Source organism: Gasterosteus aculeatus, chromosome 7, assembly GCF_964276395.1.
Source record: "Gasterosteus aculeatus chromosome 7, fGasAcu3.hap1.1, whole genome shotgun sequence".
Taxonomy (NCBI): domain Eukaryota; kingdom Metazoa; phylum Chordata; class Actinopteri; order Perciformes; family Gasterosteidae; genus Gasterosteus; species Gasterosteus aculeatus.
Window position 1 is genome coordinate 16745724 of NC_135694.1, and position 26010 is coordinate 16771733.

A 26010-nucleotide genomic window follows, 5' to 3' on the forward strand; every position below is an offset into this window, starting at 1 on the left:
AGTATAAACCTATTTCACTGCAAATATTTCATAAGTTTAAAATAGCGGGTTTTAATATTAAAAACGGCAACTAGATTCAAGTTATTTTTGTTGGCATTTTCAAGATCTCTTGTTTTTATTGTTGCAATACACTACATTGTTTGTTGCGATCGCGAGTTGAATACGCTGTTCCTCGCACGTCATCCCAAGACTACATTTCCCATGTTCCTTAGAGGCCGGAGCTTGCGCAATATGTTTTGCACGGCCCTGGCTGCTGGCAGTGTCTGGTTGTTGTTGTGGTTGTTGTTGTCACATTCATAAGGGGAGGGGGGGAAGAAAGTATTAATCAAGTTAGCATAACCCCGCGTCCTTCGCATGAGGTAAGGAAGATACCGGTCGACCCGTTTTCTGTCCGACTCGACGCGCTCGTTGACGGGAAACACCAAAGTGAGACGAGTTGCTGAGCGTGCTAGCTGTTAGCTAGCAACACAAGACCCGCGAGCACAGCACTAAACAAGCCGACCAAAGTCTCACTGTCCTGAGACACCGGACGTCATGCTAACCCGGCTAGCTTCACCACGACAGGCTGCACGCGTAACGTTACTCTGACTGTTTTTGGCGAGACAGCGCGAGTTGTCACCGTGTTTGCTATTAGCGACCCGAGCGAACGTCCATCCGCTCGCTAACGGGTTGACTTATAAACCTTATAACTTAATAGTCACGTTATTGACGAGAGACACTTGACAACAGCAAGTAGGTAAGCATTGCAGATCCTGTTCGATCCTGTTATAACACAGAAAGTATCCAACACAAAGAACATACTTTTAACCAAAGCAAATTATAAGTGAACCAGAAGGATCATTGTTTAAACTAATGTATGAAAAACTATTTCCAACTGCCAAGATGCTGTGCTAAAATGATCTGGTGATTATTCTCCATAACTGAAGAATTCTACTAATCATTTTGGGCAGGTGACTTGGGCGGGTGAATTAAGTGAACTAAACCATTCTTACATTATAATGCAAGCAATAGATAAGTGCCTCTAGCAACGGTATCGCACAGCACACCAGTGAGTCTCCTGCTGGTTTGATCTGCATTTTAAATGTAAAGTTTATTTCTGATGTTTGGAGTTGTTCTCCTTCTGGCCCTCACTGTAAGCTCTTCTGGTGATTGGCAGGTTTCTGGAGGAGCCCCTCCCTGCCATGAGCGCGGACCCCCAGGTCGCCAGCCCCCCCTCCTTCTGCAGTTGATGGATCTGCTGCTGCTCCGGAGATGACAGACAGCGTCAGGGCCTTCCTCCGCAATGTTGCGACGGTCAGCACACACACACACACACACACACACACACACACACACACACACACACACACACACAAAACACACAAAGGTGAAGTTCATTGACAGTGAACCAGATCCATAAATTCAAAGTTCAGTGTTATTTTGGAAATGGCAGAGACACTCAATGGACATTTTTTCATGTACAACTATATTGAAAGGGATTTATAATATCTAGCTTACTTCATGTATATTCATGTATGGTCAAAATATTACTGATAGATTCAATAATCTTGCAGCTGCCTAAAATGTGTGGGTTTTAGTAGAAATAAGGATGGAAGCTATATAATTCTGTATCAATGCATGACATAAAACATCTTCAAACCATCAAGTTTGAAAATATTGTCAATGGAAACTTCCTCCAAATACCTGTGTCTGTTTAATTCTTCACAGCAAGCACTTAGGAGACAGTGCAATGCGGCCTTTTGGCCTTTTTTACAAGTTAGGAACAGTAACTGAAGGGGTCTTCTTTCTCGCTCTGGGTTCTTTAGGGGATCAAGGACTCCATATTGGGGATTGGAACAATCTCCAAGCTGGATGCCCGCATTCAGCAGAAAAGGGAGGAGCAGCGGAGGAGAAGGGCCAGCGGGGCCCTGGCACAGAGACGGGCACAGAGTGAGGAGCGCAAACCGGACAGGTAGACCAAAGAAGAAGCTGCGTATTCTGGTTGAGCTGCTACTGATTTGTACACCCAGCCATAGTCAGATATAACCATAGGTGTTTTTTTTGTGTCTGCATACATCATTGATATTTGTGGGACTCATAGCAGCTCTTCTAAAGAGGTTGGAACGTTGCTGCTCCCGACACGATAATCTCAGGGGGACGTCCTGTGCACCGTCCCCCACTATCTCCACCAGTCAAACTTTATTTACATCGAGGCGAAGGTTTTTCCTGACATTACTCTAAAGAGCAGGAGTTTACGGGACTCGTGAGTGAGCACTGAACTCGGGTCAACAAAATGCCCCGAGCATGCGTTGTGGTTCTTTGTAAGTGTAAACAAAAAGAGGTTGAAATTTGTTCCTTATGCTCATGTCACTATTAATGAGGAAAATGAGTTAATAATTGTGTAAAAACAACTGGTTGTTTAACTGAAGCATCAAATGCAGTTGTTTATATTCTCCTCGTTCTCCATCTGTTGCCACACATGCGTGTGAGTAAAGTCCTGTGTTCCACATACCTTCAGTCTGCAAACTGCAATCTGTTGGTCTGTCTGACTAGTTAAGGGAGAAAAGTAAAGTTAAAGGGATGCAAGTGAACAATGATGCACAGGGACATTGTATTTTCTCTTTCAGTGACCCCAAAGTAGCCAGCCGGATTTTTCAGTGCTGCGCCTGGAATGGAGGAGTGTTCTGGGTGAGATTTCTAACTTTCCGTTTGAGTACATCCTCACCGCAGACAGCAGTAGAGACTTTACAACGTGCAACATTTTGACTCTGTAAGCTCCTGTGAACGTAGGATTAAAGCCCTTCTTCTAAATGTCAACTAAAGGCTCTGTCTCTCATATACCCAGCTGCAATACACCCATGTGGTGCGGCCAATGTGACCTTCCTCGGGAAGCATGAGTTTGAAGACTTTAATTTCTCTCCCCAGCTCAGTCTGTTTCTCTTCTACCGGGTGTTCATCCCCCTGCTGCAGGCTCTCACAGCAAAGATCATCGGTATGTATGGCTGCTGGTGAATGTGGCTCGCTGTCGGTGCCAGTCAGTCAACAGGCTGTGTTTTGCTCCAGGTGACCCCTCCCTCCATGGCAGTGTGTGGTCCTGGTTAGAGTTCATCCTGACCTCCGTCTTCAGCGCTCTCTGGGTTCTCCCTCTGTTCGTCCTCAGTAAGATAGTCAACGCCATCTGGTTCCAGGTAAGGCCCGGCTGTAAAGATACGTCTGAGCAAGTGGTCTTTCTTTTTTCACAGATGAACTTAAGTCACACTGTTGAACATGACCCATGTGACCCCCAATAAAAACCTTTCAGCTGCTGGGAATGTGATTAAAAACAAGGTACAAGGCATCACTGGAGGTTTTATATGACACAACTGCAGGCACAAAGCAAGCATGCACACAGAAGTCTGAATTGCCATGGGATTCTAGCTAACGCAGCTAGTTGGAAAACATGAATAAATGTCTTAAATAGAACATATGTGAGGTGATCACTTACAGATAGCATTTCATTACATTATTTCATATAAATGTGTTTCTCCTGTCATGTTATATTGCCGTCACAAAGCAAATGACTGCGACCGTAGCGTTTATAGTCTTGTTTTTTTTTCATATGCGTAGTTGACACACGTGTAGACATCAGGCTGCGGTTCTCTGTTCCAGGATATAGCCGACTTAGCATTTGAGGTGTCTGGATGTAAAGCGCAGCCGTTCCCCAGCGTCAGTAAGATCATCGCAGACATGCTCTTCAACCTTCTTCTCCAGGCACTCTTCCTCATTCAGGTACATTTTAAATTGACTGATCAACCTTGGATTTCTTCCTTTTTAATAAATAAAGCCCTAGCTGGTTCTTCTCTGTGCACTCGTGCTATAAAATCACACCTTAGTGCAAATACCTTCAAAAAAATACTTGCTCTTCATTCGAGTGTTTGAGTTTCCGTTCATGAGTTCTCCAGCGTGTCGGACAAACTATTTCATGCCAGACTCTCAATTCAGAGAATATTGTACCGTATTTTCCGCACTATAAGGCGCACCGGATTATAAGGCGCACCTTGAATGAATGAATTAATTTTTCATATGTAGGGCACACCGGATTATAATGCGCATAAGATCCTGCTGTCAAACGTTTGACGTCGGGGCGGGTGGATGTGGGGAGGTGGAGACGGTGCTTTCAGGGTCCGATCGATGCTGCGAGGTGCGTCCGCTCCCGCCGCCCCCCTCGCCATCCACGCCTTAAATCTTTGGCTGCTCTCCAGCCGCGCCGCCTACCAAGGGCTCCTTTTAGAATAACTCATTTTCCCCGTTAAGATGGTTCAGCTACTGTAAAGAAAAGGGCGCCGTCTCTCGCTCTAATCTCATGAAGTGCTCGGCGAGAACGACAGCTTTGTTTCTCCGACGCGCCCTGAAACAAGCTCCATATCTCACGCACTTGAGCAGCTTTGGAATGTTTAGCAGAGCGCCTTGAGCGCCGTGTACAACCAGTATGGATCAAGCGATTAACCAATTGATCCATATATATAAGGCGCTCCGGATTATAAGGCGCACAAAATTAAAGGCTTTTAAGTGTGCCTTAAAGTGCGGAAAATAAAATAAAAAAAATAAATAAAAATCTGGTGTCACACATCGTTTCTAACAAAAAGTACAACAATGAGAATGTCTACTCTCTGACTGTTGTGTTGTGGATTGTCGTGGTCCTTTAGGGCATGATTGTTAGCCTTTTCCCCATCGATGCCATTGGCCAGATGGTCAGCCTCCTCCACATGTCGCTGCTCTACTCGCTGTACTGCTTTGAGTATCGCTGGTTCAACCATGGTGAGATACTCGCGTTGCATTCTTCACCCCGATCCTCCGGATCGAGTGGAGAACTCAAAACTGAGGCCGTCATTGTTTCTTTAAGGCATTGAGATGCACCAACGGCTTTCCAACATTGAGAGGAACTGGCCCTATTACTTCGGCTTTGGTTTGCCCATGGCTCTGCTGACCGCCCTGCCCTCCTCGTACATCATCAGGTCAGTCTTCGCCCCCCCCACCCCATTTAGTTTGTTCGCTCTGGGAAGATACATTTAATGTTTGAAAACCTGGAAAGAATATTTCAGAACAATCAATGAAACTGCAAATTATTGTTGATTTACTTGACAAAATACCACAAAAGACAGAGAAGAAGAGTCAAAGTGCACTCTGGAATCAGGTATCCTTTAATGAATTCACCGTGTGGAATGTTTCTGTTCTTCATTCTCTGCTTAGTGGCTGCTTGTTCTCCATCCTCTTCCCTCTATTCATCATCAGCGCTAATGAGGCCAAGACGCCATCAAAGCTGTAGTGAGTGTGAAATAAAGACTATTCTTTTCCTTAAAACAAACTAGCGTCGAGCCACTGATCACATTTGTGTTCCTCCCACTCTTTCAGCCACTTCCAGCTACGTCTCTTCTCCTTGGTGGTTCTGATCAGCAACAAGTTTTTCCACAAGACTGTCCACCTGCAATCCTCCCTGACGTCGTCCACCTCCTCAGAGAAGCTGTCCTCCCCACACACCTCCCCGGCCCGCCAGAGACCTCTCCCCACCCAGTGAAGGGGATAGTAGGGGGGAGGAGAGGGTGATTCTTCCAGGTGGATTTCCTTAATTGAAGATGATATTTGGTGGTGTATGAGGGTTTACATGTTTTTTTTTTAATCCAATCTCTTTCACGATGGTTATTGGTTTGCAGAGCCCACCAGACACATTTTCAATGTGACCTGTGCCTCACACACTCAAAAAAACATAACACAGAATGAGCTCTTGACCTTTCTCTTTTTAATTTTCTGTCATTGTTGGGTTTTTTTTCTGTAATATGTGCCATTTGAGTGACTTTCCTTTTAATAAATCACAGCACAAGAAATCACGTAGTTATAATATGTTTAAGAAAAGGTGTAGCGCCTTGTTTGTATTCAGAAGCAAAGCACAGTCTGGATGTATCCACAGTACATGTGTGCGTCATGTTGCAGGTCACGTTCCTTCCTCACAGATCGAATGTTTTAATGTCAAACGGTGGTGTCCTAAGTGTTCAGACATGAACTTGTATGGTTAAAAGGCTAAAAAAGAGGGTCTTCTTATCCTGTTTTTTTTTTTTTGTAGAATATACAAACCAGTTCAGGAGCTGCTATGAAGAAAGATTGGTCACTTTTGTTATTTGTTAGCTTTTTGATTCTTTCCAAATTGAATCACACTACCGTCCATTGAGATGTGCATGTTGCAAATGAAGGGGATACCAGCAAAGGAAAAGCTGCCGGAGCCTTTTCAGCCTTTGTGAATCGGTAGGAGAGATGACGCCAAACTGTTGCTTCTACATTCTGTTCATTCCCCTTCAACCACTACAATGCGAAGCTCTGTTATAACATAAGGAGTCATGTAGTTGGTGTCTTTTTATTGCTCTAGTTGACCCCCCTGAAGCTGAAGTAAACCTACTTGGATCATCGGGCTGATCTATTGCTGTGGTTTACATGATGTCAATTTACCCCGAATGTTCGACCAGATGCCCACCACCACGCAGCCACCCTGACGCCGACCTTTCTCCCACTCATCGGAGCCCAATGAGCCCTGATTTTTGAAAACCATGTGCAATTATTTTAAGACGAACATAGTGTTTGTGCAGACTGATGTGTGTGAGTGAGGTTTTGTAAAAGTAATACTTCTGATTTCAATAAAATCGGTCTGTATTCAATATTTTGATCTCTGTTTGGAGCTTTTGATACTACTGGTGAGGACTAGAGAGGGGTTCAAACTCAACAGAGGAAAGATTACGTAGTAGGAGGTACAGTTTTGGGTGGTTGCCTTGAAATCTCAAATATGTTGGTCATACTGAAAAGCTATTAAACATAAAGTACTGCAGAAGAAAGTAGATGTTGTTTTCTAGTAGATGTTGTTTTCCACATAATTCAAATAATTCTGTGCTATTCAGTAGTAATGGAAAAGGGTACAAATAAGCAGCAAAATGCAGAGTTAATACAATTATTGTGAATATTTAACTAACGTTACTGCACTGCAGTAAAGCCATCTGATCTGAACCTGACAGCTTCCAAAATGTTTATCAATAATTTCAAACGATCGCATTTGTTAATTTGCCGCATAGCTGTTAACAATTGATACTTCCTCTTTTAGTCTAAGGTTGAACGACTGGTATTATTTCAGCAGTATCTTGATTTTTTCACCACTAGCAGGCGACACGTTTGCTGTACTCACTAAGGACACGTCACAACAGGACAGCGGCAAAGTAGGAAACCAAATTTGAATGACAGCCGAAGAACCAATCAGATTCAAGTATCATTACTCTTAACTGACGCTTAACCAATAGGCGCGCAGTATAGCGCGGTAGGGGAAGGATCAGTATATGGTGAAGGTTGTGTGTGAATAGTGTTTAAGTAACAGGAGCGGAGCGGGTGAGTCTTGCTAAACATTAAACGTCAAATCTGTAAACTCATTTAATCGCACCAGTTTTCATTTTATGCTATTGTCTTGCTGTCATATGTTACGGTGTCGCCGATAGCATCAACATAGGCGAGATAGGAGGCGCGAAGCTAGGTTGTCCATTATACTGCAGCTAGCAGCTTAGCCTCGCTAGCTACTCACTTCTACCAGGATGGAAGCAGCGTCAACATTATCCGGCCTGATGCTGCGTTGCTATAAGATGCTGTCTTGGCATCAATGTGCACATAATGCCTGTTAGTCCTTAACGTATAGTGAAACAATGTTAGCTGCTGTTTATTTCGTGGCTTTGTGAATTTGGATTGATCGCCAGTACTAAAACAAGCTAGCTCCCAAAGTTAGCATTATTAAAGGTTTGTTGAGCTTGATAGTTTGTGTTTTAGCTTTTGCAAAAGCTTGCAAAATCTGAAGAAAACAGGAAGAAATCCCCGCAGGTTTTTCATTGTGGGTGCTTCCTGGTTCCTGACGCGTGGCCTTATCTGGTTGGGCTGGGATTGAAAGTTGACTCATTGATTTTTTTTTTATGAATGACAACTAACTGGTCATTTAAACGCTGGTTTCATGTACTTCTACTGGGCAATGCGGGGCGTTTCTCCAGGGTCTGATTTGTGCCTGGCAGTCTCACAGTGGTGGTGTTCCTCCCTTTGCAGGTAGTGCGGTGAGCAATCCCAGACCTCGCCAAAATGACCAAGATGGGCTTCCTCCGCTTGTCTTATGAGAAACAGGACACGCTGCTGAAGCTGCTCATCCTGTCTATGGCCGCTGTCCTATGTGAGTCCTCCGCTGCACGAGACACGAGATCCCGCTCGCTCCAAGAACAAATCCCACTGATCCATGTGCTCTTCTTTCTCCTCAGCCTTCTCCACCAGACTCTTTTCCGTCTTGCGGTTCGAAAGTGTCATCCATGAGTTTGATCCGTACGTTTTACTTCGGTCATGTTTATATTCCAAGGATTCTTTCGATTTCGTTCCTCCCTTTTCTAAGTAACGTCTCAACCTATACCCTCCGCTCACCTGCAGGTACTTCAACTACCGTACCACCCGCTTCCTGACAGAGGAAGGATTTTATCAGTTTCACAACTGGTTTGACGACAGGGCATGGTATCCTCTGGGGAGGATCATCGGTGGCACCATTTATCCAGGTAGGAATCAAATATAACACAAATCCAATGGCACAGTACAATGTAAGCTTACTAACTTCATTCTGGCTTGTGGATGCCAATAGTGGCACTCTTGAACCCGTCTCTCTCTCTCTCACCAGGGCTGATGATCACCTCGGCCCTCCTGTACCACGTCCTACACTTTTTCCACATCACCATTGACATCCGTAATGTCTGCGTGTTCTTGGCTCCCTTGTTCTCCTCCTTCACCGCCATAGTCACCTACCACTTCACCAAGGAGTTGAAGGTAGAAAATATAATATATGCCACAATCAATTTTATTATGGTCATAAATTCTTAAAGAAAATGTTTCTTTAAAAAAAAAAAAAAATCGGATGTTATCTTTTCAGCTCCTTACCATCACTTGGTTTCTTATGCTCAATATAAAATAAAAACCCATTCATTATCAGGGTTATCTTCTCAGACATAAACATATTACTTTCAAAGATGCAGGAGACATTGTCCAACAGATTCCACAGATTTCTCTCTCGTGGAATGTCCCTTTTTTTTAGAATCATAAGTTAATACAATATAAAGTGCTTTAATTAAATAGCCCTTTATCTTTCTCCTTCTGGTTTCAACGTGCTTTACAGGAAGAGAAGCAGCCGAAATAGAGACGCAACAACGAAACATTTTTATATGCTTTGGTGATATGAAAACGTACATTCTATTCCCGCATAAGAGCCTCTTGTCTCTTCAGGATGCAGGTGCTGGACTCCTGGCTGCCGCCATGATTGCAGTGGTGCCTGGTTATATCTCTCGTTCTGTCGCTGGCTCCTATGATAATGAAGGTATGCATGTGATGAGCATAATGCATTACGTCCATAAAACGCACATTTAACTTAATTGCTCTGTGCTACTCTACCCAGGTATTGCCATCTTCTGCATGCTGTTGACCTATTACATGTGGATCAAAGCTGTGAAAACGGGTTCAGTTTACTGGTCGTCCGTGTGCGCACTGGCCTACTTCTACATGGTGAGGAGAACACAAATCTCCAACGTGCTTTATTGAATTAATTCCGGGTGTAAAGTGGTCCTGATACGTTTTTTGTGTGTATCTAGGTCTCTTCCTGGGGTGGCTACGTGTTCCTGATCAACCTCATCCCCCTCCACGTCCTGGTTCTGATGCTCACAGGTCGATTCTCCCACCGGATCTACGTGGCTTACTGCACCGTGTACTGCCTCGGCACCATCCTCTCCATGCAGATCTCTTTTGTTGGTTTCCAGGTATGGCGAAAATGTTCTATGATCTACTCTGTTATCAAGTCATCGGGCCTCATTCACTGATATGTGCATAGAAAAGTTTTTACTTAAGGCGCAAAATAAGCTTGCAAGCCAAATCGCTGTTGGACTCGACACGTGTGCACCATTTTGTTGTCCCCCCCACATGTCTCCTTCATTATTTCTGCTTATTTTCTTATGAACTGAGAAATATCTAAGATTGTTCCAAGAGTACAAACCGATTCAGGAGAGAAAATATTGAAGAAACGTCCCTAGGTTGTGGTCCCAGATCGGTGGTAACTTTGTGTCAATGAAGCCCAGCGTCACCATTTCTGTCTTCTTTTTGTGAACCAGCCGGTGCAGTCATCGGAGCACATGGCGGCCTTTGGTGTGTTTGGCTTGTGCCAGGTTCACGCCTTTGTGGACTACCTGCGCAGCAAACTCAATAGCCAGCAGTTTGAGGTGCTGTTCAAGAGCGTCATCTCCCTGGTGGGCTTCATCCTGCTGTCCCTGGGCACTGTTCTCATGCTGACCGGTAAGCAGGCTGACGAGGTGCAGCAGTAGTTCCTTTTTACCGTTGTGTTGAACTGTAATTAAAGTTACATTTGATTTGGATCCTGACAGGTAAGATCTCTCCGTGGACGGGTCGTTTCTACTCCCTGCTGGATCCCTCCTATGCCAAGAACAACATCCCCATCATCGCCTCCGTCTCTGAGCACCAGCCCACCACCTGGTCCTCGTACTACTTTGACCTCCAGCTGCTGGTCTTCATGTTCCCAGGCGAGTGCACGCTCAGCGGGACCACGCAGAGTGACGGGGGGGTGTTCTTGTTGGTTTCTGGCTGACCGTTGCCTTCCCTTTCCTCACAGTTGGACTGTATTACTGTTTCAACAACCTGTCGGACGCCAGGATCTTCATTATCATGTATGGCGTCACCAGCATGTACTTCTCTGCTGTCATGGTACGTCTCATAAAAGAGCCCCGCCCGCCTCTCAACACTCCCGAGAGAGCCGTGGATTTGTTTTGCTTTTTATGGAACTTCAACACTTGCATGATTAAACAAACACACTTTAACAAAGCAAATGGGATGGTTTTTGTGGATGTGTGTTTTTTTTTTAATGTGGGTTAATAACTTTTCTGCTCGTTCGCCCCTCAGGTGCGTCTCATGTTGGTTCTGGCTCCAGTCATGTGCATCCTATCCGGGATCGGCGTATCCCAGGTGCTAACCACGTACATGAAGAATCTGGATGTCAGCCGGCCAGACAAGAAAAGCAAGAAGCAGCAGGACGCCACCTACCCCATCAAAAATGAGGTAGGAGGACTGAGGGAGGCGGCGGGTCGAGGGGGGCATCTGCAGTCGATTGACATCTGGTACTGCGTGCACGTTTGGACAGAGAACATCATTTGATTCCAGCGATCTCCGTATGTGACTGTTTATCTAAACAAAAACAAAGAACTCCTGCTGGTTCTAGATGATGCTTCCATGGTCGTAATCTTTTACCTTTCTTCCTGTAGTTCCCGATGGCAATACTCAAACAACACTGTGCTCTGGATGTTAGGAGGTCTTGTACAAAGCTACATGTAGCCTTATTAGTATTAGAAAGCAGTTTCATGCACGGCAGCGTTATTACCAACCGACACACACAGACACACACAGCGGTAAAACAATATCAAATGATGACATACAATTGCAAAGTTAGGGCACTATATCATATGGCTGCACCAGAGACATGAAAGAAACCAAGCAGAACTGGTGTGCGTGTGGCAGATTAGATGATAGTTTGTAACAGGCCCTGCGACCACCAAAACGGGGCCCTCAATGTTCCTTTATAATCAAAGGGGTGCTCGACAGATGTTTGGGAACCACTGGCATAGACCATGATTATATTCAAGTTCCTTTCTCTGTTGTTTTTATTCCTCGGTACAGTTTTCTTGGTCTATGCACTTCACTCCAGTATTTCCATTGTATGCTGCTTCTATACAACATTTAACTCATGTGAAAGCTAGTTGCTGCTTTTTATATTCCATTTGAGCATCAAGAGCATACTACAAATGGTCATCGATTTTTCGATTTCTCTCTAGAGCCCTAGACGTATACGACCTGCACCGGCTTCTTTAAAAGCTGCCGTATGGCAGCATTTTGGATTTTATGAGATTGACGGCAAGCTGGACAAGGGGAATGGTGAATACACTGGAGCCGAAGTACAAAATACCTTCTCGCCCATACTTCACCGACACAGCTATACCAACGCTGTACAGTGAGACCAAAGCGAACGTTTTGGACACTTTGATGGAAGCGGGTAGGGTAGCTTTAACATGCAACGCATGGACATCAACAGCCACGGTGTCCTACGTTACCATAACTGCGCATTTCATTAACTGTGATTGGCAGCTAGTGTCCCTTGTGGGTCACTGGGTCTGCCATGCCACAAACTCATAACGGATGTCAGCACCCGATGGAACAGTGCCTTTGAGATGGTGGATCGTTTTTTTTTAATAATTTAAAAGAAAAATGAATGTTTAATAGTTTTTACATAGGCTACTTCCATATTGTGTTGAAATGCAAGCTGCATTGGTTCTTGCATTGTTGATAGAAAATCATATTTGTGACAAAGATTTTTTTTCCTCTTATAAAAAATTAGAGAAGGTAATTCATCTGTTGATTTTCTTTAATTATCAAATAGTAAGAAGTGATTAGCAACCTGAGTAGCAGATTTGAGAAAATTTAGAAAAATAAAGATGCATAGATAATCGTTTTATCGGTTTAGAATCTATAATCTGTTTAGAATCGAATCGTTGACCTCGGAATCGAATCGTGAGGTGCCAAGAGATTCCCACCTCTAATGGTTAAGAGATTGCAAAATAGTGCGCAGAAGCACGTGAACACATTCAATCCCATTAATGACAACCCTCAGCCTTCTCTCTTGGGGTCCTTACTGCTTTCTTGAAAGTATAAAGTGGGTCCCCTTTTTAGATGTTTTTCTTTTACTGCTAAAAAGCGATTAGACTCTTCAGAGAAGCCCACCAGTCTCTTGTCTTTTATTTCAGTAGTTTTAAATAAACAGCATGTTGACGGTCCCACCGGCCGAGAGGTTGAGCCTGCTGACCCCCTACATGTTCCTACCAGGTTGCCAGTGGGATGATTCTGGTCATGGCCTTCTTCCTCATCACATACACCTTCCACTCTACCTGGGTGACCAGCGAAGCTTACTCCTCCCCCTCCATCGTCCTGTCGGCCCGCGGCGGTGACGGCAGCCGCATCATCTTCGATGACTTCAGAGAGGCCTACTACTGGCTGCGCCACAACACCCCTGAGGTCAGACGGTCTGAAGATTAGGACTTATGCATCATCATATGAGAGTCTCCACTAAACAATCTGAGCGTGACTTTGTGTTTCCAGGATGCCAAAGTCATGTCCTGGTGGGATTACGGCTACCAGATAACTGCCATGGCAAATCGAACCATCCTAGTGGACAACAACACCTGGAACAACACGCACATCTCCAGAGTTGGACAGGTGAGCCGGGGAACCTTCAGGGGGGGCTCATGGTCCACAGAGCGCTGCTGAGCTGACTGAATAATGGCTGTTTGTGCCGTAGGCCATGGCGTCCACCGAAGAGCGGGCCTACGAGATCATGAGGGAGCTGGATGTCAGTTATGTGCTGGTCATCTTCGGAGGACTGACTGGTTATTCCTCGGATGGTACGTCCACACTGAACGCGTCTCCACACACATCCTGAATTTATCTGTTTGCAATTGTTCAACCGAACCCGTGAGCCTTTTTTAGTTCTTTATTTTTTAAGGCGTGTTGGATATCTCCTTCAATGAACGCAAAGAGAACTTGTCTCTAATATCTCTCTTCTGCAGTAGTTCTGAAGGCATGGTAAAGCATGTATTATCTCCAATAAGCATCCGATCTACAGTATACCTCCCGGCTTCTTTGCATTAAGTAATGATATTGCTCGTTTCCCAAATGGTCAAATGGTTTCCTCATTGAATGCAGCACAGAAAGCAATCGTAAGAAGTGTTTCTCTCAACGCTTCTCTAATTCATCCGTCCGTTTCAGACATCAACAAGTTTCTGTGGATGGTCCGTATTGGCGGGAGCACGGACACCGGCAAACACATCAAGGAGCACGACTACTACACTCCCACCGGGGAGTTCAGGGTGGACCGCGAGGGCTCGCCCGTCCTCCTCAACTGCCTCATGTACAAGATGTGCTACTACCGCTTCGGCCAGGTCTACACAGAGGCCAGTGAGTAACCTGGCCACAAAAACTCTAGTGCAATGATGCTTTCTTGTCCTGTAATACTGGTGATTTCCTCTGATCTCACTGATCTTCTCTGCAGAGCGACCACCTGGTTATGACCGAGTGAGGAACGCCGAGATCGGTAACAAAGACTTTGAACTGGATGTGTTGGAGGAGGCCTACACAACAGAGCACTGGCTTGTTAGGATATACAAGGTAAACATGGCCATTCTTATTGATAACATGGTGCCGTGTGAGTTTGACAATATAGTGAATTGGAAGTTTGATTTTCATTTATTTCACTGTATTTTAGGTCAAAGATCTGGACAATCGTGGTCTCTCAAGGACATAAAACCATCAGACGTTGGTGGAAACAGCCTTTTAGCGCACAGCACTGAACACCTTCCCCTGTGGTCTGCAGATGAGAGGCAAAAGAATTTTTATACTTTTGTTTTGGGGGAAGAAAATTGCAGAGAGATTTTTGTTTTGGGGATTTTGTGAATTATTTTCCTTTTGTAATAAACGTCTCATCTGAGATCAGAGGGCTGGTCCATGTCCAAAAGAAAGTTCAAGAGTGCTTTGGGTTTTTACAATGGTCTATTAAAGTGGGAATAAACATGATAAAAGTTTGCCTTTTTTTCCTCACCTGTGCACAAAACACATTGGAGCGCAGTTTCCCACACAGACTAATAAACACCGGCCGCCACACATTGCGTCTGGTGTATTTTTAAATCACATAGCGTATTTGTTCAGCTGCATTTTCTTTCCCTGCTCTTCCTCAGTCACTCCGTGCACACCGCGTCGGTCTTTTTTTTTTTTTAGCAAACCCTGCAAAATCTGTTGTGAACCAGCAGACAGAAGTTGCAGACTTCGCATGTAGGCTGTAACAAGTAGTATAAGATGTGAAATGTGTACATAGTTCTGTGTTTGTGTCACATCCGCCCCACACATTAACCTTGGATCACTGGAGCAGAATACGGATAAGTGATCACACCTCCGACATTCATCCCATGAGTAGCTTTAACAAACAAATGTAGAACGCAAGATATGGTTCCTTTGCTTTATTCAGTGTTCTTGCTCAAAGTGTTATTCATATATCTACAGTATGTCATGTGTAGGATAAAGATATTATTACAATAGACAATACAAAAGTCATCAAGTTATATTAAAATGATTAGTATTAAGGGACAGTCTAAACGCAATCGCTAGACCGGAATAATGTTTCCCTCCCAATACAATAACATTTAATTATTAAACTGCTTTTCAACATTAGTAAAGTGTCCATTAGCTGTGGTCTCGTACATTTAAGATTTGTTTTAAACATTTCCGGAGCCCCCCGCCGTCCGGTCCGCCTGCTCCTCTGGGAGGGCGTGGTTTTTTCTGTAGATGTAGGCGTTGGGATTGTCGTCCAGCTTCAGCAGCTCAGCCAAGGACGACACGCAAGGATCCGGATCCACCAGCATCGGGGGCAGGCGGGAGGCGTTCCGCTCGATGCGGCAGGACCGGCGAACCGGTGTGAGGAACTTCAGATCTTTAATGCTGCTCTTTCTCCTGGACCTGCTTGTGCTGGCCTCCTCTTCAATTGTCCTCTTGACACTGAACAGAATATTTAAAAAGAAAATACTGCGGGTTGGAAGTGAAGAGAAATAACTTTGCTCCGTTGCCTTAGTTTTGAAAGAGCAGCTCACGAAACGCTGATCAAAAGTGGATGGACTCACCTCTGCAGGTATGGGGTGGTCTTCACACTGTACTTTATCACTGAAGCGCCTGCCATCTGTGGCGAGGTCGCCATCACGCACTCCTCGTCGCTCTCTCCTTCCTCACTTTCCTCTACTCCATCCTTCACTTGTGCAACGGCCTCAGACATCTGCTGCTGCGCCCCGTCTACGATGCACTCAGAATGTGGTTTGCTGTCCTCCATTTGTGCATCGCTGCTAACATTCGTCGCCTGTGAAAGCTCTAAACGGACACAAAAAAGGACGCATTTGTGGGAGAACGATGCTACAAAGACACGGGCAGAACACATCCAGGTGTGACCTGACTGGATGACTCATTTTCCAATGCAGATCGAATATCACAGCGGAAAGCCACTGGTAGACTTACCTTCAGAGCCTGAGGGCATCGCCAGGGCTTCCAAAACATCACAAAGGTTTACCACGATCTGTCAGAGGGACACAAAGGAAAGAACATGGTTAACCACCGTGTAATATCTTTATTAAAGCAACGAAACACAGCAGGTCTCCTTACATCATCCACGCTGTCCTGCGGGTCAACGTCAGAGTTTTCGAGCAGGTCCAGAGTGATGTTCATGATCGCCGGTGCCGTTTGGCTTTGCGTTTCTAACGAAGCCCCCTCAGACTCTGGCTTGCAAGCTTCCAGTCGGGCTTCAGGCTGTCTCCGTGCAGCCGGCCGAGCCTGAGGATTTAGATCTACGTTAGCTTTCGCGGGGCCTCTGGTTTTAGAGGTTTCCGCGGCCGCCGCTGCTGGTCTCTTGAAGGTCTTGCCCTTGGAGGCCAGCCAATCGGCCAGTTTCGCTCTGCAGGAGGGAACACACAAATATTTCAGTATTTCTGAATAGAAATAACAAAAAGGCGTGTGTATGAAGACGTTACCTCCTCTCCTCGGCATTCTCCATGGTGAATCTGTACTGACTGCGGGCACTTGAGACAGGCGGTTTGTTGACCTGCCTGTTTGTTGCCAGCATCTTTGGCTTTGATCTGCAAGTCCCACCTCCCTGGACGGGAGCCACGTTGGCGTTTCTGGAGCTGGCGAGTGTTTCGGAGACGACTCTGGCAGGACGACGAGCAGTCTGGACTCCAGCAGGACGGCTGACGACAGCGGGCTTGGTCACCTGAGGCGGTCTATCCATCGCTGACCTGGAGCTCGTCTGCAGGTCAGCGAGCGACTTGGACCTGCGTCTCATCACATTTTGATCCCCCGCTTTGAGGTCTGCTCCACCAGCGGTTGGCTTCCAAATGGATCCAATTTTTGACTGCACAATCTTGCCTCGGTACATGCCGAGAGCAGATTTTGATGGCGGCCCAGCGGCCGGTGGCTTTGGAGCTTCTGCAACTTTTGCAACTTCTGCTTTGTGTTTCACAGTCTGCTGGCAGAGGAAGGCCCGGCTGTGTGTCTGACGTGGTTTGACACTAGAAGCGACTCTTTTAGCCTCCTTCTGCGCCGCCTTTCCCCTTTTCAGAGCCTCCCCAGATGTGGACTGGGGGTCCGCTTTGGGTTTAAGGGGACCGTGTTTGGTATCCTCATTTTTTATATTGGTCAGTTGGAAGGGCGCAGCGGATGTTTTGTCTCTTCTGATGGAGCACTTGCTTCCATTTGAAGACTGGGTGTTTTCCTTGTTTGCCTAAATACAATGATAACGGGTGTTAAAAATAAACTGCATGTAGTAGCGCCTAATACGACGTTCATTAACTTAACGAACTTACTTTCTTAAAGGTGCGGTTTCGTTTGGAAACTGCGACGTTTTCCATTTCGAAGCCTCGACCGGGTTCAAGTCAACGGCAGTTTCTGAAACGCGAACAAAGCGACACGCAGCGGCAGGACGAGTCAGCGTCACACCGCATCTATAACTAACGTCGTATTCAAGCAAAGGTACAAGCAGTAACTTACCTCGCTGCTGACTTTATTAAACTACTGTAAGAGGACAGCGCTCAGCCGAAGCGACACAATCCAAAAGCAACACACGTCGCTCGACTGCCGACAGGGAAAACAAAACTCGGTTTAACTCGCGGTTGCTACGCTGCAATTGGTTACACAAGCATCGCGAGACGACAGCCCACCAATAGACTCTCAGCTGAGAACGAGAGCGGGGGGTGATTACGTCAGATCGTCCACAAAACGCATTCCTCCTTGGTTTAAAAATTTGAATCCGAAAATAATTTCTCAAGTACTGGCTCGGCCCTCGTGCCAGAAACGGATCGCCCTCAGGAGAACCGCGCGCTGCCCCTTAACCCGTCCCTGCTCCAACTATATTCCATCAAATAACTCAACAAGCAATTAGTATTATTGTGTACATCGATTAAGGAGTGTGTGAATTGAAAAATGTCTTGTCTGACGCAGGATTATTTATTTATATTCATATATATTATTTATATTTATATATTCATTCATTAATTAACTTTTCTTCTAATGTGAACCTTGTTTATGCATGCGTCACAGACAAATTTCTAGCATATAAACCTTATATTTTGTTGACTTTTACTAGAGAAAAGTGTTGTACTTGCGGGTCAGTTGTGGCAACTGACCCCCAGTGGCAAAACTAAAGCTGTCAGGTCTTTCTCAGACACAAGTTCAGGGATGGTCCCTCAAATCGGTTCACTGTGTGATGGAATATACTTTAATCAAAGTTGTTTGTGGTCGCAGACTCGTTCCACTGATATTTCTTTTCCACATATTGTGCTGTTGCTTCAGTGAACGCAGAGACAAGGAGACACAAAGTAAACGTGTTTACATCTCTACCAATAGGTGGCAGAATATGTGTATTTAAACCTTAAATGGAATATTTACTTGTGTCTTTGTTAATTATCTCGATTACTGAGACAGATGCATTTAAGATGCGTCCGTTCACTAGTCCTATTTACCCTGCACACTAATGAATGTACATGCAGTACTGCTAACAATCACAAGATAGAGTTTTATAATGATACAGCTATCCTGGGTCTCATGTCCAATACATCAGATACAGCTGTAAACAAACACGAGATTCAGAAATTAGTTGAGGTGTGCGATACACTTCCTCATCCTCAATGTAAAAAAAAGAGAGGAGATTATCAACCCCAAACCCATTTGAGACCACCTCTTGGTTATCCAAGAGCAGAACATAACACATCATCCCACAGACCCAAAAGAATATTTCAGACCCCTGCCATATCCTTCACCTTGAATACCAGCTTCTTCCCTCAGGCAGACGCTTCAGAGTCCCCCAGTGCAATCGCTTTAAGAACCCCTTTGTCCCACTGTCCATTAAAGCCCTAAATGGCAAGCAAGCCAGAGCTAAACCCCTACAACGCAGATTTTTTAACATGTTCTATAACGGGCAGTTTGAATTGTACAGTATGTGTTGGCTGGCGAATGGTGGTTGTACTGTATGTATGCACTATGTTACTCTCTGTACTTCTTAAGAGAAAAGAAAAAAATAATCCTATGGGACAGTAAAAATCTGTTTTTCAATCTAATGCTTATGTTTATTTCATTTGATATTTATGCTTTATTTGAAACCATCCTTGTATACATCATGTAAATACATGATGTCATGGACGAGGGAACATGTATTTAGCAATACCTAATGACAGTAAAAGAATAGAGACGTTTGGTTCATTCATTTTAGTGTATTTGTAACACTTCCGTCCTAAATCTAATTTTTAGCATACAAACTTACTTTTGCGTTGACTCTTACTGTGAAAACATACGTGCTTCCGGTTTACCTGCTGCTATGGAGAAAAAAGGATTTTCAAAAATAAAAATGGGTATTTTTTTTATTTGGTTTCGGCAACGAACACGGCGTTTAAACCGCAAAAGAGAAAACGATTGTATTGCCTTTTAATAGTTCCTTCTACCGTTTTAAAGTTTAAACACGCAGTATTATAAAATCCTGTTACACATCATACATATATCTGCCCCAATATGTGGCCGCTAAAAACAATTGCAGGCTGCTTAAAAAAAAAAAAATAAATACCACAGAACATCCTATGGATTTGTTATGTCAGCAGCATACGTTTAAATGTTTTTGCAAAAACTTGAGGGGTTGGGATATTTAGCAAATAACGAACGCGCATTCTACATTAGAAGTTCCATATTTAATGTTAGTTCCAAACAAAACGTACTTTAGTTTGAAAGAACTAAAACGGATATTGCTAATCGACGCTACATACTTGACAGCTAACTAGCGTTAGCAAAGTTGTAGGCTAACGTTACCTCAAAACAAAACGAGTATATTCTTAAACTTACAATGCAGAATCACTGCGCTGTGTCAAACTGTACAAGTGGAAAATCCGGCCCTGAGCCTCTCTTCAGGTTCCCGCATGACGCAGAAAGGTAACTGTTGCTAAAGATGCTAACGCAAACAGGAAGCTCTTAAGCTAGCGTCACGTTAACCTGAGCTGGATGCTCGTTTGTAATCATCTAAAATACGACACGGCATGCGTTTCAAAAGCGGGGGGAACAATGTTAGAATTGAAAAGTTTAGTTATTGCAACATGTAATGAATTTGCACTGTAGTCCTGTGTATATTAAACATGTTGCAAATGATAAAGAAACTTCTATTTAACGTATGCTTTCAACACGGATATTTAGTTATGAGGTTCGTCAGGTGCACGGGCCATTGCTTCTTGCGAAAGTTAAGATGCAAAGGCCAATGTTACAATATTACTCAACTCTAAAAGAAATTCTACAGTAGCATGTGGTTCATCTGTAACTCCAACATCGGCAGCGGGTGCCGACCTAATATCCCAAAAATAATAACTTTGTTGACCTCCTCCAAAGCAGTAATAGCACGGGTAGAAATATGAAAGTATAGTGAATGGTGACGACCAGCATGGATTAAGTTATAACACTTGGAACTGAGCCATCGTGAAGTACATTGGTTTCGTCTACCACAAGTCTAAATATATGTGCTGAATGGTTTTATTCATCTCTGCTTTCGTTTATGGCATCCTCAGGAACATGCGACATTTTGTAACTCAAACAAATGGGGTCTCTTATTGCTGAGCCATTCGATCTTGTGTAACGTTAATAGTCAGCAGGCGGAGTGGTTTATAATAACTTATGCTCTCCTCAGTTGATGTTCGTTGGTGTCAGTCCATCCCCCCCTAACCAGAGATGACTGCCCATTTTGGGGATTTTTTAAAATACATCTTATGCTTTTGTTCTTTGGGGTATTTGAGGCAACCCGTAGATTCTCAGTCATTGTCATAAGTAAAGATTGGTGGTGCGGTGGGATCATAAATCACAACGCTAAAGAATGAATGGACCTTAACATTTGCTTTTAATTATGGTTCAATTTCTCCTTTCAGGTCTAAGAAGTGGGTTGAAAAATGCCAGAGGAAAGACCTCGTTGACAAGTCACCAGGCCAGCTGTACAGATTCTACAGACTCTGTGGGAAACATTTTGAAACATCTTTGGTCGATAGCGTAAGTTCATAGACAGGTTTTAAAACAGGCTCAACATTAGACAGACCTACAGTGATGTAAAAATGAACCTTTCTTGTTTGACATTATTTTTTTTTAGAGTGCTCCGAGTGCAGCGTTGAAAGATGACGCCATACCGACTATCTTTGATGTACTGAACGAACCTCTGAGTGGTCAGGTGAAGCGCAGCAAAGAGACGGTGGGTAAAAAAATATAAATAAATCTTAATTGTTTTACATAAGTAAATGTAGGTTCTACATGATCAACTTTTTTTATTTGGCAGCTGCAGACCAAAGAAGATGAAAAGGACAACAAGGAGAGAAAAAGTTAGCCTGAACAAAACACACAGTTATTTACTTGATGGTGAAAAAATGATTTCAGCAGCCACGTTGGTCAGATGATTAATAATTCAGTTGGTTTCTCTCTTGCACCCTTTTCTCTGTCATTTTTTTCAGAAATGAAAATGTCTCCAGCAGACGCCACCAACACAGATGTCCACACACTCCCTGAAGAAGAGGAATACAAAGAGTATCTGAAGTCATTATTTGAAGTTCTCGCACTGCTTGGAGAGCAAAGCATTGCTCCGATAGGGCCTGGAAATGACAAACAGGATGGCCTTGGCTTAAGCAACTTTCAGGCCCTGTTGGAATATCGCATGAATTGTGGAGATGAAGCTGTGAAGAAGAGGCACGATGTGAACAAAGAGTGCTTCTCCCCAGCTCTGTTGAACCAGCTGATTGACGTGTGCGAGAAATGCATTCGCAGTAAGCTGGTGGAGGAGGTTAAACAAAATGGCTATTTCTCATTACTTACTGACGACTTGGTGAAGATCTCGGGAGAGTGGTACCTCCCCTTCTTCCTCCGTTATGTGGACCAGTCCAACTGCCAGCAGGAGAGGTTCGTTGGATTCCTGTCCTTTGAGGGGGACGGTGATGCCCTGGCAGAGACGCTGCTGTCCAAAATTACTGAAAAATGGGGCTTAGATATGGAGCAGTGTCGAGGCCAAGCTCACTCCTGCTCTGCTACGCATTTTGGTAAAATGAAAACATTTGCGGCCAAACTTACCGAGAGGTTTCCCGCGGCGGTGCTGACTCAAAGATCCACTCGTACATTGAACCTGTCACTGGCAAACGGGATGGCTTTGTCAGGGGTTCAGCTCGTCTTGTCCACCTTGAAGAAGATCGAGTCTTTCTTCAGTCAGTCCCCGTTGCTGGTGGTAGAGATGGCGCACGCCATTTCAATCTTCTACCCGGACAAAGAGGAGAAGGCCAAGGAACTGAAGGAGATCTGTGAAACCAGCTGGACCGGACGACATGATGCGTTTGAGGTGACGGCGGAAATCCTGGAGGCGTTGCTACTCTGCGTGGACAGCGTTCACGACAATGAGGACATGCGGTGGAACGACCAGATCACACACAACGCCCTAGAGATTTCAAAAGCACTGACTGATTTTGAATTCATCATGGCGCTGGTTGTGCTGAAAAACACCCTGGCACTAACCCAGGCCTTTGGCAAGAACGTGCAAGGACAAGCAGCCGATGCCCACTTTGCTACAACCAGTCTAAAAGCCGTATTGCACACGCTAAAGGAAGTGTCCGACAACATCGACGTGTATCACGAGTTCTGGAACGACGAGGCCTTCAACATAGCCACTGCCATGGAGGTCCCAGTTAAGGTTCCTCGGTCGTTCCTGAGAAAGCACCAGTTAGAATCTGGGTCCATACGGCCGGAGAGTTACTACAAGGAGCACCTGTCCATCCCTGTGGTGGAACACGTCATCAGAGAAATGACCGAAATCTTCGCCGAGGACCACCTGAAGGTTCTGAGGGGTCTGTCACTGGTGCCCACTCTCATAGAGAAGTACAAGTCTATGAAACCTGAGGAAGAGAGCATCCAAGTCTTTCAAAAAGACATTCCCAATGCCGCAACCCTCTCTGCCGAGATGCACTGCTGGTGGGTTAAATGGAGCAAAAAGGGCAAAGGCGAGACCTTCCCGTCCAACCTGCAGGAGACGCTGCAGCTGCCCGATGTGAAGTTCTTCCCGAACATGCTCGCGATCCTGAAGCTAATCGGCATCCTGCCAACTTTGGGTCTGGCGGACGGCTACGATGTGGCATACAAACGCTACAAGATGTACATAGAGAACACGCCAGACCAATTCAAATCAAAGAGTCTCGCTCTTTTAAACGTGAATTATGATCTTGGGTGTGACCTGGACTCGATGGTAGACGTCTACATGAAGACGTACCCCGACAGTGAGGACGCCTCTTGTGATATGTGATTTGGTCGCTAAACCTCCACACAGGTTACCGTTAGTGGATTATCTAGCCCTCGTACTGAATTAGCATTTGATGTGGGCCGTTTTGGTTTTCCCAATAAAGTAAAGCATGTAAATGGAGGAGAATAGTTTGCAGAGGGGCATTGATTGAATGATGAATACCAAACATCTTTCTGTTAAGTTATTTGTCTCTGCTTGTCCTCTAGGTTCATGTTTTCATGTTGTGTTTTGGGGAATGTTGTCATTGTGAGTAAGAGTTAGTAGTAGTAGTAGTTGCTGTAGTTTTTTCTCCGCTTAATGAAATGTGCCATCGCGATAACCAATCAGCTGCAGCTAAAACAATTGTATGAATTAAATTACATTTTGCATAATAAAGCCATATATGATGCAGCTGATTCATCTCTTGCTTCATTTTTCCATGTAGACATTTTATATTTCCTGTGCCCTGGGCAAGATTGCATTAGGGTGCCGTTCTGTGTGTTTTTCACTACTCACTGTAAGAAAGCAGGTCAAACATATATTCATAGAGCGCATATTTAGGTAAGCTATTTCTTCCCCCATGTGGCATGAAACAAAACCAGATGCAGACTACTGAAGAATAGTATTTAGTCTAACAGTAAGAAGTCTACTTCCGAAAGTGAAGAAGAGGAAGATGCAAATCAGAGTATTGAGTCAAAACTAGAAAAGGCATTTCCTGCTGAAAATGCGTTGGAATGCAAAAAGCTGAAAGCTGCACTGAATATTTAAAAATAGCTGAAAATACAGAAAGTTGAAGGGAAGTTGAATACATTTGCTGAATATTTAAAAATAGCTGAAAATACAGAAAGTTGAAGGGAATTTGAGTACATTTGCTGAATATTTAAAAATAGCTGAAAATACAGAAACTCGAAGGGAATTTGAATACATTTGCTGAAATAAAAGATATTAGAAAAGCTGAAATTAATTTTAAATAGCTGAAAATACAGAAATGGGAGAAGCTGAAAGGAATTTCAATAGATTTGCTGAAAAAGCAGAAATGAAAACAGCTGAAATAAATGTGAAATATTGCAAAACAGAAGTTGCAGGAGCTTAAATGAATTTTAAAAAGTACAGAAATAACAAAAGCTGAGATGAATAAAAAGAGGTTTAAAATTGTTTGTAGTAATGTTAGTCGTAATTTGGGTATTAGTACTAGCAGTAGAAGTCGGTTTAGTATCAATAGCAGTAGAAACAGCTGGAATACTGATACTATTAGCCATAGTAGTATTTGTAATAACATTAGTAGTAGTTGTAGTATTAATAGCAGTAGAAATACTAGCAGTATGGTAGTAGAAGTATCAGTTGTAGTACTAGAAGTACGAGTAATATTCGTAGTGGGAGACAGAATGTTTGTTATTCACACTTAAAAGTTTTTAATTAATAGGCCTCATCACAGACATTACAGTAAAAATTCCCTCCATGGGGCTTTTATTTTGAAATTATTGGATTGGGTGGGGTGGGGGGGTGTAGATAGAGGGAGGGAGGGTGAGAGGGTGAGGAAGGGAATGGTGGTGACGAAGAGATAGAGAGGGAGAGGGGAGGAAAATTAGACATACTGACTGACTGAGTGATTAACAGTGAGAAGAGGTCAGGGTGGGGGGGGGGAGGGGGGGCGAGTGTCTTTATCATATTGGTCTGTTGACAGAAAGCATAGCTGCGTCATGTGACTCCACTAATCAGGTCACAAGGAGCAGCTGTGAGCCACAGACAGAGATCCTGCAGCGTGTGAGCGAGTAACCACGACAACGGCGCACCTATTGGATTGGGTGGGGTGGGGGGGTGTAGATAGAGGGAGGGAGGGTGAGGGGGTGAGGAAGGGAATGGTGGTGAGGAAGAGAGAGAGGGAGAGGGGAGGAGAATTAGACAGACTGACTGACTGAGAGTGATTAACAGTGAGAAGACGTCAGGGTGGAGGGGGGAGGGGGGGCCAGTGTCTTTATCATATTGGTCTGTTGACAGAAAGCATAGCTGCGTCATGTGACTCCACTAATCAGGTCATATAAGCAGCTGTGAGTCACAGACAGAGATCCTGCAGCATGTGAGTGCTCGTAACCACGACAACGCCGCACCTGTGATCATTAACGATCTGCTGCAAAAGACAGAGACATGGCAGCAAGTTACACAGAATCCACACCTCAGACAAATGGGAACCAGCGCAAAACTATAACAGCTATCTAAAAAATACGGCGTTTGTATGAGACCCAAGACTCTACCGAACGCGTGGATGTGTGTTTTATGTCTGTCCGGTAATAAATACGGCTCCTATGGCCGTTGACAAAACGTGTACCTTGTGGATTTTTGTGAGAAATATGTCGGCAGATTTGTATTGGAGCCTATGGGGCTTTTGCCAGAGGTTGTGTCACTCAAACACTCCTTGCGCCAAAACTAAAAAACTCTGGGATTCCATGAACACATTAATCCAATCAGCACAACCATACCCTCATTAATCTGAAGAAATGAAGCCTCTAGAGTGTATACTTTGGCTGTAAGGACAGAAGTTCCATATTTTTTTAACCAGA

General features: G+C 44.3%; 4 protein-coding genes across 6 annotated transcripts; 3 read left to right on the top strand and 1 right to left on the bottom strand.

Annotated features, from left to right (window-relative positions):
* Positions 1–171: 171 nt before the first annotated feature.
* Positions 172–6662, top strand: ei24 (EI24 autophagy associated transmembrane protein). Of its 2 annotated transcripts, XM_078106522.1 has the most exons (12): positions 204–359; positions 1157–1293; positions 1806–1951; positions 2607–2667; positions 2905–2971; positions 3043–3167; positions 3628–3747; positions 4665–4776; positions 4862–4973; positions 5209–5283; positions 5371–5571; positions 6377–6662. In XM_078106522.1, the coding sequence occupies exons 2-11, from the start codon at positions 1252–1254 to the stop codon at positions 5531–5533; spliced, it is 1023 nt and encodes a 340-aa protein (XP_077962648.1). In that variant the 5' UTR covers positions 204–359; positions 1157–1251; the 3' UTR covers positions 5534–5571; positions 6377–6662. The 2 variants fall into 2 exon arrangements, with proteins under 2 accessions (XP_040038203.1, XP_077962648.1); XM_040182269.2 differs by having other exon boundaries at positions 172–359; positions 5371–6662.
* Positions 6663–7156: 494 nt separating this feature from the next.
* On the top strand, positions 7157–14678 carry stt3a (STT3 oligosaccharyltransferase complex catalytic subunit A). The gene is made up of 18 exons (XM_040182684.2): positions 7157–7377; positions 8074–8194; positions 8280–8340; positions 8443–8564; positions 8684–8829; positions 9283–9373; positions 9452–9558; positions 9645–9809; positions 10158–10338; positions 10428–10583; positions 10673–10764; positions 10960–11115; positions 12931–13119; positions 13204–13320; positions 13403–13505; positions 13870–14058; positions 14153–14268; positions 14366–14678. The coding sequence occupies exons 2-18, from the start codon at positions 8107–8109 to the stop codon at positions 14402–14404; spliced, it is 2118 nt and encodes a 705-aa protein (XP_040038618.1). The 5' UTR covers positions 7157–7377; positions 8074–8106; the 3' UTR covers positions 14405–14678.
* Positions 14679–15098: 420 nt separating this feature from the next.
* Positions 15099–18045, bottom strand: LOC120822767 (cytoskeleton-associated protein 2). Its single transcript, XM_040182685.2, has 7 exons — positions 17680–18045; positions 17496–17577; positions 16665–17413; positions 16300–16588; positions 16156–16213; positions 15771–16011; positions 15099–15648 (listed from the first exon to the last, which is right to left on the bottom strand). Exons 2-7 carry the CDS (start codon positions 17538–17540, stop codon positions 15369–15371), a joined length of 1662 nt encoding a protein of 553 aa, XP_040038619.2. The 5' UTR covers positions 17541–17577; positions 17680–18045; the 3' UTR covers positions 15099–15368.
* Positions 18046–19709: 1664 nt separating this feature from the next.
* thap12a (THAP domain containing 12a) lies at positions 19710–23868 on the top strand. Of its 2 annotated transcripts, none has more exons than XM_040182681.2 (5): positions 19710–20103; positions 21081–21198; positions 21296–21394; positions 21479–21521; positions 21651–23868. In XM_040182681.2, exons 1-5 carry the CDS (start codon positions 20018–20020, stop codon positions 23474–23476), a joined length of 2172 nt encoding a protein of 723 aa, XP_040038615.2. In that variant the 5' UTR covers positions 19710–20017; the 3' UTR covers positions 23477–23868. The 2 variants fall into 2 exon arrangements, with proteins under 2 accessions (XP_040038615.2, XP_040038616.2); XM_040182682.2 differs by having other exon boundaries at positions 21485–21521.
* The last annotated feature ends 2142 nt before the right edge of the window (positions 23869–26010 follow it).